Genomic DNA, 13,096 nt, shown 5'->3' on the forward strand with positions numbered 1-13,096 from the left:
ATAATTGTGAAGTGGAAGGAAAATGATACAAGATTTTCAAAATTCTCACCAATAAAATTCTGAAAAGACCCCCTGAGTCAGTACTTTGTAGAACCACCTTTCGCTGCAATTACAGCTGCAAGTTTTTGGGGGTATGTCTCTACCAGCTTTGCACATCTAGAGACTGGAATTTTTGCCCATTCTTTGCAAAATAGCTCAAGCTCAGTCAGAGTGGATGGAGAGCAACAGGCTTTCTTCCAAGATTGTCCTGTATTAGGCTCCATCCATCTTCCCATCAACTCTGACCAGCTTCACTGTTCCACAGCATGATGCTGCCACCCCCATGTTTCACGGTGGAGACGGTGTGTTCTGGGTGATGTGCAGTGTTAGTTTTCCGCCACACAGCGACTTGCGTTTGGGCCAAAAACTTCCGTTTTGGTCTCATCTGACCAGAGCACCTTCTTCCACATGTTTGCTGTGTCCCCCACGTGGCTTTTGGCAAACCGCAAACGGGGACTCCTTATGGCTTCTTTTCAACAATAGCTTTCTTCTTGCCACTCTTCCTTAAAGACCATGAGTGACCATGGGCTTCTTGGCTGCTTCTCTGATTAATGCTTCCCTTGCCTGGCCTGTAAGTTTAGGTGGACGGCCTTTCCTTGGTAGGTTTGCAGTTTTCAAATGATGGATTGAACAGTAGTGAGATGTTCAAAGCTTGGGATATTTTTTTTATAACCTAACCCTGCTTTAAACTTTATCCCTGACCTGTCTGGTGTGTCCCTTGGGCTTCATGGTGCTATTTATTCACTAATGTTCTCTAACAAACCTTTGAATCCTTCACAGAACAGCTGTATTTATACTGAGATTAGATTACACACAGGTGGACTATTAATTAATTAGGTGACTTCTGAACGCAATTGGTAGCACTGGTTTTTATTTAGGGGTATCGGAGTAAAGGGGGCTGAATACTTTTGCACGCCACACTTTTCAGATTTTTATTTGTGAAAATTTTGAAAACCATGTATCATTTTCCTTCCACTTCACAATTATGCGCCACTTTGTGTTGGTATATCACATGAAATACCAATAAAATACATTTACGTTTGTGGAAAATGTGGAAAAGTTCAAAAGGTGTGAATACTTTTGCAAGCCACTGTATATAAAGACGTTAGTAGCAGCAGAAGCATGCCTTTTACACCATTTCAAATGCTGATTGTTACTTAAACATGTTAAATATTCCACAGTGTTTAAATTGCAATATTCATGTGATGTCAGGATGGCACTAAAGAGAGATTTCCTTAACCTGACGCCTCAGTGAAAAACCCATCTTAATGATTTTTCATTTAGTAACTTATTGACTTGAGTGGACAAATGGTCATCTTGATCAGCTCTTTTGTTCTCTGTAACTGTCACAGACATTCTTTCTTCATTAGCGCTCCTCCAGACATAATAGAAAATAGAAAAATGACCCAGGATCTGCACCCTCAAGCAGAGGCACCGTTGTCCTCACAGTACCAGGGCCTCCTGGAGGTCAATGGCTCACAGCGTGCAGCTTTACAAGCTCCCAAATGTGATGCTGAGGCGCCACTTGTCGGCTAAACTTGTGATTGGTCCATCAAGTCATGAAAAATCTCGGCAGCAGTTTGGGAGGTTTCCTAACGTCATGTCTACCATCTACTGGAAATTTGTAAAATTACAGCTATTCACATTTTCTGACCTACTGTCTTTAAGGTGGGCTTCCATAATCTGTCCAGTGATGTTTGCACCAGTGAGTCAAAAGTCACACACTGCAGTGGTAATTAGATCAATAACACCACACTTAGGTCTCATTGTTATAATATTATATGATGTTCTTATGTTTGTATCATTATTTTAGTTTGTTGTTCTTGTTTTTAGATATTCCACGTTTTGTTACAATTTCAGATCTATGTGATATGCTATCTTTCAATATATTGAAGGATTACATTAGTTCAGTTTCTCTAAATAGCTGTCCCTGAACTGCTGAGAATGGGGTTCTATTTGTGTCTCGGTGCACTGTAGATAATAGGATTTCGCTTTGCCAGTTATTTTAATCAAACTCCTGTGTAAACTGTCTGTTGGAGAGAGGGGACAGACAGGGCGGGCAGGGGAAGAAGCCGGAGGACAGGGGCTCTGCCCGCCTTGGTTTGATCGCAGGGATAGCCCGATGGAGGAACCGCTCCACCTTAAGACCTCAGCGGCCCCACTCTGCTCCCTCTCCCTGGGGAGCAGAGCTACGGAACCCGGCCACGGCGCACCACAGCCGGCTTGGCACGGAGGAGGTGAGTACGGCTCCCGGAGCTTTGGCCAGTACGATATGGTTACCATTCCCGACCTGCTGCCACCTCCCTTCTCCAGTTGCAATGACACTACAACACTGCTCCACATCAGCCACTGCTGCCTGTCACTCTGATTTAAGTTGGAATAGGCATGAGTTATTGAGCGGTGTAGCTCATTGATTAAGTTAGAAAGTAGAACAGTGCAGCAGATTTAGAAGTTTGTTTTTTATTTTGGCAACAGGTCATAAATGTGTACACTAATCGTACAAGTAAGGCATTTTGGGTGAAATGATCAATTAGGCAATATGACAAATTATATGCCAATAAAATATATTCAGTAATAATAGGCGTGCGTTATTAGTGTATATGTACATCTTGTGACAGACAAGCAGAGATTGAAGAAGAAAACGTTGCCCAAAGCTCTCTTTCCTCCACAATGATTGATTATTATGGCAACGCTCCAGGTCGCTGGTGCGTTTTTGTTGCGCACGGGATCTGGCCCCTCTCAGATCAAAGGGCCCTCAGGAAAGGGGTGGTCCCGATGCAGGGGGATATATAGGAGGGACCGGCTCTCTTCTGACTGCAAGGCAAGAGCAGAGAACAGACTAAACGGGCCAGCAGAGGAAAAAGCTGCCCCCGAACTCAAAGAGAGAACTAGAAACTGAGACATCTGCGGAGTTTTGGAGAGAAAAGACCTGTTGGAATTTACTGCCGAGATCCAGCTTTTATTTAAATTTAATGAAAGGACGTTTTTTTGAAACAAGTCAGACCTGCACATAACTTTAAATTAGTTTTGCACTGGATTTGATTCTTTTTAAGATTTTTATATGTGTGCGTAATTTTGAGGGCAGTTTTGTGGAAGACTTTGGGTTTGTAGCTTATAGAGGAAACCCTTTTAAAGGATTTATTTGCTTTCTCGTAGAGCCTTTATTATCAATTTATCTTTCCACTTCGGATTTCACAGTTATATGATGTGGTTTCTACACGTTTCCATTGGTTTAATTGCCACTCTGTGCGTCGGCACTGCGCACAGCGCATGGGAGGAGAGCACGGTGGTGCCAGTCAGACTAGACCCGACAGCCCGGTCGGAGAGCGAAACCGAACCGTGGCGGACTCTCTCCGTAGAGGAGAAGGAGAAGGAGGCGGAGATGAGGGAGTACCGGTTGGACGTATTTGACAAGGAGTTGGTCTTGCAGCTAGAGCCTGACCAGACCTTCTTGGCGCCGGGTTTTGTCTTTCACATTGTGGGGAGTCCCGAGTCCGAACCGACACAGGAACCCAAGAGCGGAGCCGAGCCGGGTTGTTTCTTCTCGGGCACGGTGAAGGGAGAGGAACACTCTGCAGCTGCGATCAACCTGTGCCACGGACTCAGGGGCGGATTCTACTTTGAGGGTGAAGAGTATTTCATTCAGCCCCTCAACTCAAGTGACTTCCTGGGCACCGAGGAGGATGTCCACGTGATCCGCCGGAGAAGTCGGGCGGCTTTGGTTGAGGAGGGGAGCTCCAAGTGCGGGGTCAACGAGGACGAGGAGAGGGTGCCAAATAATCTAGAGAAAGAAGTCAGATACGGAGCTGCTAACACAGACCAGACAGGTAAGGCTGCAGATAATATAATATAATAGACCAGCTGAAGTGATCAAACTAGAAACCTTAAAAGCGGCCAAGGAAACACAGAGAATGTGTTTTACTCCACTGAACGTTATGAAACCTACTCAGCTCATCTACAGCTGCAAACAAACATTATTTAATTATTTTCTTTACAAGTCATTGGCTATAGCGAATGGGCAGACCAAACTGCTGTCAGCTGGAACTGTGCGTATGCCAGCATGCGCAATGCACTCAGATACCTTTTTGACAGCGCCGTCTACGCACTGCCTGAGATGAGGAAGGGAGGGGAGGGGAGGAGAGTGGGGGCGCTTCTCCAAGGGGAAAGAGGAGGAGGAGTGACCTAGGAAGGGGAGGGGAGCAGGGGGGTGCAGCCAGACCCCGGCAGTGCTGAGACGTGTACACTCACCTCCTGGTACAACTGGCACCGGCAGACATTTTTCCCCAGAAAGGATTTTCTCCCTTCGCCCTTTCTCACTAGCATAATTTTCTACCAGAGAAGGTCATTTGTAGGAATGTTGACCCTGAGGAGGAGGAGCCGCCGGTGGTGTGACGCTGAGTCACACCAGGCTCTTCCAGGCACATCCGTAGCTCTCTTTGGAGCCTCTATCCCCTAAAAAAAAAAGGAGCCTTTGTTTCTGCTATTTAGAACACTACCAGTTTTGTTGGGTGCAGACCATTCCAGACAAACTGAATCATTTCTAAAAAAAATGTCTCAGAAGTTACAATTAGGACTGAAACCTGATATCAGTTCACATGACCTGTGAACCTAAAGTCTGACCTCTCTCTGTCTCTCTTTTCTCTCCCCTCAGCCCACCACAGAACCAGGCGTTTTGTTTCCACCCCTCGCTACCTGGAGATCATGCTGGTGGCTGACCAATCCATGGCTGAGTTCCACGGCGCCGGGCTAAAACCCTACCTACTGACCATCATGGCAGTGGCATCCCGTCTCTACCGCCACCCCAGCATCCACAACTCCATCAGCCTGGCGGTGGTGAAGCTGCTGGTGGTGTATGAGGAGGAGCGAGGCCCTCAGGTGTCCTCTAACGCAGCCATGACCCTCCGCAACTTCTGCCAGTGGCAGCGCCAGCACAACCCCTCAAGTGACCGCCACCCCGAGCATTATGACACCGCTGTACTCTTCACCAGGACGGTAAGTTTGAATCAAGGAAGAGGAAGTGTGTTAAAAAAGAGAATTGATCAGAAAAAGAGGAAGAGATGCAGCATTCAAGAGAATTTTAACATTAATTTTGCTCTCCTGTGTAGGACCTGTGTGGTGCCCACTCTTGTGACACTCTGGGTATGGCAGATGTTGGCACAGTGTGTGACCCTGACAGAAGCTGCTCAATTATTGAGGATGATGGGCTGCAAGCAGCATTTACTGTGGCACACGAACTGGGTAAGTGGAAAAAAATCCATGTATGAAATGTATTTAATCACTACTCCACTTATACTAGAGGTGCTCAAAGATCTCTTATCTTATGTCTGTCCTCCAGGCCACGTCTTCAACATGCCTCATGATGATGCCCAGTTGTGCTCTGGGGTCAACGGTGTCCACTGGGGCTCCCACATGATGGCCTCCACCCTGTCTAACCTGGACCAGCAGCAGCCATGGTCCCCTTGCTCCGCCCTCATGGTCACTACCTTCCTGGACAACGGCCATGGTCAGTGCCTGCTGGATAAACCAGTCAAGCCTCAGCCACTCCCCCAGCCCTTGCCTGGGACGGTCTATGGTGCAGACCATCAGTGCCAGCTGACCTTTGGCGAAGACTCCCTGCACTGCCCAGACCTGAGTACCACATGCGCAGCTCTGTGGTGCACTGTGACCACATCCAATGGTGTGCTGGTGTGCCAGACTAAGAACTTCCCTTGGGCTGATGGAACGCCATGCGGGCATGACAGCTACTGTCTGGCTGGACATTGTCTCAATAAGAGCCAAGCTGCCAAACACCAGGTAGGAACCAGAACCAATCCAATCACACATCAGAACCCCCCAAAAAACCCTGCATTATCCAAAAGCAGTAAACATATTGCGCATAATGCTTGTTCTATTGTGCTTGCTGTTGGACCAATCAATGTTTTAGCTCAGCTTTGAATCAATCAGCTAGCTCCAACACAGTTCAATATTGTAATTGTGTTGTCCTTGTTTCTTTCAGACCCCTGTCAATGGTGGCTGGGGAATGTGGGGTCCCTGGGGCGACTGCTCTCGGACCTGTGGTGGAGGGGTGCAGTATTCCTTCCGCGCCTGTGACAACCCTTTGCCCAAGAATGGGGGCAAGTACTGTGAGGGCAAGAGGATCCAGTACCGCTCCTGTAACACAGACACCTGCCCCGATACCAATGGTAAGAGATCTTTGTTATCACGTCAGGAGTAAATCCTTTAGCTTGAATTTAGAAGTCATGTTCTAATATACCTTGCACATTGGTGTGAAAGTTAGCATGCGGTTCAGCCTGAACAAGCAGTAAATCTGATCTGTCTCTGTCTCAGGCCTGTCATTCCGTGAGGAACAGTGCCTGGCCCACAACGACATGTCAGCCCAAGTGTCACTGGGTTCAGGCGAGGGTGTCGAGTGGGTGCCCAAGTATGCTGGAGTTTCACCCAAAGACCGCTGCAAGCTGGTGTGCCGGGCCAAGGGGACCGGATACTTCTTTGTCCTCAAATCTAAGGTGAGAGTTACTAGATGCTAGTCTCTTAGTTTATCTCATAACAGTGTTGTGCAGACCTGCAAGTTGAAGGCCGACTGTAATTTCTCCCATCCCCTAGCTGGGGATAAGACTTTTTTTTAACCTTTTGACTCACACTTATGTAACAGTCTTACTAGACATAACTCTCATGTTCCTTTTGTCACTCTGCTGCCCCCAGGTGGCTGATGGCACACCCTGCAGCCCTGACTCCACCTCAGTTTGTGTTCAAGGCCAGTGTGTCAAGGCTGGATGTGATCGTGTCATTGGCTCTAACCGGCGCTTTGATAAGTGCGGCGTGTGTGGTGGCGACGGCTCAACCTGCAAGAAAGTGTCTGGCTCTCTAGAGCGAGCCAGGTAAACACCTTTTTGTTATACACAAACATTATGTCTTATAATATACACTGAAACCTCATAGCATGTTTGTCAAAATCATTTTTATTAAGCTTGACCTCTGTCTGGCTCTGTTTCAGGCCTGGATACCAGGATGTTGTAACCATCCCTGCTGGTGCCACCCACCTGGATGTCAAACAACGTGCCCCAGGCAATGGTCGCCAGGATAACAGCTACTTGGCAGTGCGTCGCCAGGATGGAACCTACCTGTTAAATGGCGATTACAAGCTGATGACCATGGAGACTGACATCACCTTGCAAGGGGCACTGTTGAGATACAGCGGCTCCTCTGCCACCCTGGAGCGCCTCCGGAGCTATGCCCCACTCCCCGAGCCCCTCAACATCCAGGTCCTCTCTGTGGGGGAGGCACCAAGGCCCCGGGTTAAGTATAGCTACTTTGCCCCTAGACCGAACAATGCTGCTTCAGTCTCCAAAAACAATGGAGGCCGCCGCCTGTCCATCAATGCCATCCCAGAGGTGGGAGGAGCCGAGTGGACCCTGAGGGAGTGGGGTCCATGCTCCCAGACCTGTGGAGGAGGTATGCAACAGAGAGAGGTGGTGTGTCTAGATCCCCAGGGTCATCCCTCCAGAGATTGCCCAGAGGAGCTGCGCCCCTTGGCCTCACGGTCCTGCGCCACCCAGCTCTGTCCCTCCTGGCTTCTCGGAGAATGGTCGGTATGCTCCAAGACCTGTGGGCGAGGCTTCCGCAAACGCCAACTGCGATGCATCGGCCATGATGGCCGCACACTAACCCATGACAGCTGTGACCCCAAAGACCGGCCGCGACCCCTGCTGGAACTGTGCAATCAGAGTGCCTGTTAAGTGACTGCTTCCACAATCTAACCTCCTTTTTATACACCCAGCTTTCAGAAAGACATCAGAGAAAAACTCTGATCTTCACTGCCTCCTTTTTCCCACTGAAAATCTAAAGAGGCCGATGAATGTTTACATCCAGAGCACTTGTGCTGCAGGTTTTCATGGGTTCAAGGTAGTCAAACAGTCCCACATGTCAAAGGGTTCACAATGACTGTGACTGAAATGGTCAGATGTTGGTCCACAGTGGCAACGCCACCTAGTAGCAGCAATAAAGACTGATTACAGCTTGCTGCCTATCTGGCCTCAGCGCAGCAGTGGCATATTTTGCCTCCCATCAAGGGGAAGAAAGCATGGACCTTCCTGATATCCTAAAGGATGCTGCTGCGTGCTGCTTACCGTGCCAATGTCGTGCTTGTGTATGTCTGTGTGTGTGTTTGTGTGTGTGAGAGTGTGAGACCGTGTGTATATGTCAAATTGTTAATGCATGTAAATGATGTTTGTCCAAGCTGGGCTGGATGAACACATAAGGGTTGGGATGGGGGAGGTTATTGCAGAGTATATAAAGAAACAAATGAAAGAGAATAGCTCATATTCTACTTGCTCACCCCATCAGGTATGGAAAATAAGATAGCTTTGTGTTTATGTTCAAACTTGCCAGATTACATTTATTTATCACAAACCTGTAGCACTTCATCTTTGTTTTTGCCAGCGGCACATTGTAACACCCAATTGTCTCTAAATGCCTCAGTACACCGTACTTTGTCCTTTAGCCATATCTTGCCTGAGTCTACACAGCCTTCAATGAGGGTACTCTTCAAAGACCAAAGAGGAGTGTGTGAGCGTGTGTGCGTGCATTTGTGTGTGCGTGTGTGGAGACCTAAAGAGGGACTTGTCTCCTGCTACTACTTCATAAGTAAGTCTCTCCTGCCTTCTGCGAAGGCACCTTGTTTTTGGCTATCAAGTCTTTTTCTTTTGTACAGAATATCCAAACATTATTTATTTTTGTACAGCCTGTTAAATATAATCATGTGGCTTTTTTAATATTATTTTTTATTTGTTATTGAGATCACAGAAGGGAGTAGAATATAGAGTATTTATACAGTGTTTATATATATATGTGTATATATATATATATATGTATATGTATGTATGTATGTATGTATGTATGTATATGTATGTGTGTATATGTGTACACACACATATATATATATATATATATATATATTCGATATATATATATATATATATATTCGATCCTAGGTTCATGAATAAAGTATCACATTGACTTGTGCAGCTAATGTCTCCAGAGTGGTTTGTCTCTTTGAAGGTGCACTTATTTGTACACACACATTTTAAATGCTCTATATGAATCAATTACATTAACAATGTTTACAGGACTAAAATATTTACAGAGGTCTTATATATTCTTTGACACAAACAGTCAGTTTGTGAACCTGTCCAAGGCTGCCAAATATCAGTATCAATAATCTACATTAATATACTTGCCTACTGATATTTGCCACCAGGGACTGGTACTTGATCAGTTTATCAAAACAAGCTTTGAAGACAAGTCGAAAACAAAGCTTAGCTCTAGGATTAACACTTTTCTTTGGCCTCAGCATCAGGAGTGTTGAAGATGTTACAATACAGTCCACATTAAACTATCCTGACATCACACATCTCCTCCCTGACACAAGCAGCTTAAGTGAGCAGAGAATGTCCTCATCTACAGCTGCATTTCTATACATGGAATAAGACATTGAATTGTCAGCAAATTTAAGACAGACACACATGCACATGTTTGTCTTCCTCTACTTGTGAAGACCCTCATTCATATAATGCATACAATAAGGGATTGTATATGTTGTGGTTTGTTGTAATTCAAATTTTGTCCACTAGATTGGAGTATTTCAACATGTCCTCTAATTTGGATACTTAATCACAGTCTCCAAACATTGGAGGAAAAGGGCAGTCTAGTCATAACCAGATTATACTGCTAAAGAACAAAAATGAAATTGTTTGGCCGCTAATAAGCAAAAAATAAGGCTTAGCATACCAACACTACATTTTGTAACCAACTTCTAATGTCCTTTTATTACGGTTAATACAACTCTTTGAAACTTAAAAAAGTTATATGTTTGTTTGGAGTATATGTGCATTTGGAGTTGTGGGTTGGAGGGTTGTAGCTTTGTTTAAAATTATCTGTGGTTAGCTCCCCCACCCCTTAAAAAAAAGTCAGCACTGTCACTAAAAGCTGAAGCCTGTGTGGCACTTCCTGCTGGGCCCTGAAGAAGACGATCCCCCGCCTCGTTGGCTCCCACTGTAAGCACAGTGGAAATCATTTTCCTGTAATTATGGATGGTTAAGAAGAAGATTGGCCATCTCTGTAATCTGCATAATAGCATAATGTGTCATCAGACTAAAGCCTAAACAAGTGCTGTAGGCAAGGATGTATACGGCATGTTTTTTCCCCCCTAATTTATGATTGATAAAGAAAAACGCACAACCAGGGAGGAAAATGTCATCATTAATATAAACGTCTGTAATAAAGCTTGAGCCTACTTTTTTTTTACCTGCTTGTTTTTTCATGTCTCGATGTCACATCATTACAGCTTAAAAGAAACATCTGGAAGGCATTATGAATCACTGCCGCTCAGTGTGGGTGGCATTTCCGAGAACAAAATTATCTTCATCCTTTTGCCACCCTTGGTAGCAAGTTTGTTTAAATTATGTGAACTTTGATCCGGTTTTGAATCTTCAAAAGAAACAGTGTTCATATTTATGTAAATCCATCATGGCCAAAAGCCAAAAGCTTCACTAGTTCTGTGCAATAAATGACATTGAAGTCTAGGGAAAATATTGATTATTATGAACATATGTGTCATTTACTGATAAAATTAACTGGTATTAGGAAAATCAACTTTAATTGTCCTTATTTTGATGCACATTACTTGTGCAGTCAGGAATCCCAGCTTGCTGAGTGTTTGCATTGTTGCTGTCTGGTTATTCTTGAATGTACTTTTGAATGGTGAACTTTTACAGAGGCTTACGTTCACAGCCTACCAGGGGCCTTTACAGAACTACAATTTAACTCTTTAATTATCACTTCTACGACTGTAGTTTCGTCCCTACAGGCACAAGTGGCGTTTGTGTGTGTGTGGGAGGGGGAGGAGGGGTGGTCTGCCCCTGCCACTTAGGCTATGCCTATAGTGTCCTTTCAGTGTTTTTTCTTCTGACATGTTACTTAAAAAAAGATCTTATGTCCTACCATTTTAGAAACAATATTGAGCCATTCTCTAAGGCAAGGTCCGCACCAGGTCCTTGTGGCGACTAGCGCGGCGACTAGCGCTACCAGGGCACCAACCAATCCGCCAGCTGACTGCAGAAAGTAGTATAAACACAAGTAGTCCGTGTCAGCGGGGTCCGCCGCTGTCCATGTCCGCTCAATAATAATAATAATAATAATAATCTTTATTTGTAGAGCACTTTTCAAAAACACGCTCACGAGTATATTCGATGCTTAAGGCATTCTCTATGGGTCTATCCTGGTCTACTTATTCTAGTATCTTTGTGGGCCCTCCTCCAGTGAGGTCCCTGTATAGCCTACTCAGTCCCCCATCCTGAGTCCTACGCCCCTGATGAGCCACTCTTCTCAAGCAGAGATAAGAAGAATTCACTATATCAAAACTAAGTCTCTAATCTTTATTATGTGTGTCCTTGGTCTAATGTGTCTGTTTCAGTGTTTTTGATATGACAGTTACATATTTAAACACAACGAGAAAAGTAGGGCGGCTCGTGTTGTTTTGGTGTCTGAAAATATACCCGAGAGTCGGGTACCGTCTTGTCACACAGGTGTGAAGCGTCATCCTCGGGTCATTACAGTCTGATTACACTTATTATTTTCAGTAGAGGTCGTGATGTGACGGCAGCACGTGAAATGGGACCTCTGCCACGAAGCGGAGAGGAGCGGGCCCGCGCACGTGCACACGCGCGCACGTCATACGGCGCAAAGAAAGCCGTAGGTACACAGGCCTTTTTTCTCTTGCTGCGTCAAGCTTGACAGACATAACAAGAATAAGACCGGAAGACAAGTGAGCCTGCCTTCGAAATAAAGGTACAAAGACATTTAAAAGAGAAAATGTGACTAATAATAATACTACTTCCCATATCATCACTAATACTACGGTTGATACCACTACTACATCACCTAATGATTATTATTTTTATAATCAGTGATTTGTAAGCCGTACAACGGTGTAAAAGAATGCTGCAAACAATATCAACAAATATTTTAACATTAACTGACATGTCTTCGGGTATAAAGGGATACTTAAACAGGTAGCCTACTAATTTTACACATAGGCTAAAGGTCAGTTTACTAGTTATGGGAAACACTATGCAGCCTGCGAAAACAGTTGACTAATGTCATTTGACTATGTGCACGGAGCGTTTGGTTTTGGAAAACTGGGTTCGATTCCCCACTGTGACACATCCACCAATGTGTCCCTGAGCAAGACACTTAACCCCTAGTTGCTCCAGAGGCGTGCGACCTCATTTATTGCAGATGTAAGTCGCTTTGGATATAAACGTCAGCTATGTAAATGACTCAAATTCAGTCAAAAGTGAATAGCAAAACACTGATGAGTGCATTGTTTTATTAAGGCTAGAAATCTTATTCAGTAACCTTCTATATGATGATTTTAAAAAAGATAGCCAACTCCCCAAAGAGAGGGGCTCATTTTAACTGTTAGCTGTGGTTCTATTTCATACACCTGAAGAAATAATTTAAATACACTTGTGATGGTAGGCAACAGGTGAAAAGTTAAAGGGAAAATCAGAATAAGTGAGTGGATAAAAATAACAAATGCAGACACTTCCACACAGGGCTCATTTGTATAAGTATAAACACAACGTAAATCCTGTGCCTTCAGCGAACACCCATGGGAGTCTGAAGCGACGTGTTACTGTAAGCTGATGCCTGAATTACAGTATTTTGTGCATTTGTCAGTCCTGTAGACAATAATAGGCTATTCAATCTTACATTCACATTCAAGTGTCCTTATTGACTTGATATATACTAACATTAATTTACAATATTCAGATCATCATTAAGGAAAAGAAAAAGAAAAAACGTTATCAAAAGTTTGAAATGGAAAACCAAATAAAGTCAACATAACACACAGCAAAACACGTGTGTGAGTTAGGCTACCAATGGACACAAATTGTATAATAAGAATGAGAAGCTAATAATACTATATATAAATGTAGTATATTGTGAAGAGTGAGAGAGAGTAAAGATAATTTAGCAAAGTAACAACACTGCCACA

General features: G+C 44.5%; 1 protein-coding gene across 1 annotated transcript; it reads left to right on the forward strand.

Moving 5' to 3' along the window:
- The first annotated feature begins 2,854 nt into the window (after positions 1 to 2,854).
- Positions 2,855 to 8,808, forward strand: adamts1 (ADAM metallopeptidase with thrombospondin type 1 motif, 1). Its single transcript, XM_038718633.1, has 8 exons — positions 2,855 to 3,866; positions 4,691 to 5,031; positions 5,145 to 5,277; positions 5,375 to 5,832; positions 6,035 to 6,221; positions 6,367 to 6,545; positions 6,742 to 6,917; positions 7,034 to 8,808. The coding sequence occupies exons 1-8, from the start codon at positions 3,242 to 3,244 to the stop codon at positions 7,773 to 7,775; spliced, it is 2,841 nt and encodes a 946-aa protein (XP_038574561.1). The 5' UTR covers positions 2,855 to 3,241; the 3' UTR covers positions 7,776 to 8,808.
- Positions 8,809 to 13,096: the final 4,288 nt, after the last annotated feature.

The sequence above is a fragment of the Micropterus salmoides genome, unplaced genomic scaffold, assembly GCF_014851395.1.
Source record: "Micropterus salmoides isolate LMB-PRFRI ecotype aquatic unplaced genomic scaffold, ASM1485139v1 Ms_hic_scaffold_1, whole genome shotgun sequence".
NCBI classification, from domain to species: domain Eukaryota; kingdom Metazoa; phylum Chordata; class Actinopteri; order Centrarchiformes; family Centrarchidae; genus Micropterus; species Micropterus salmoides.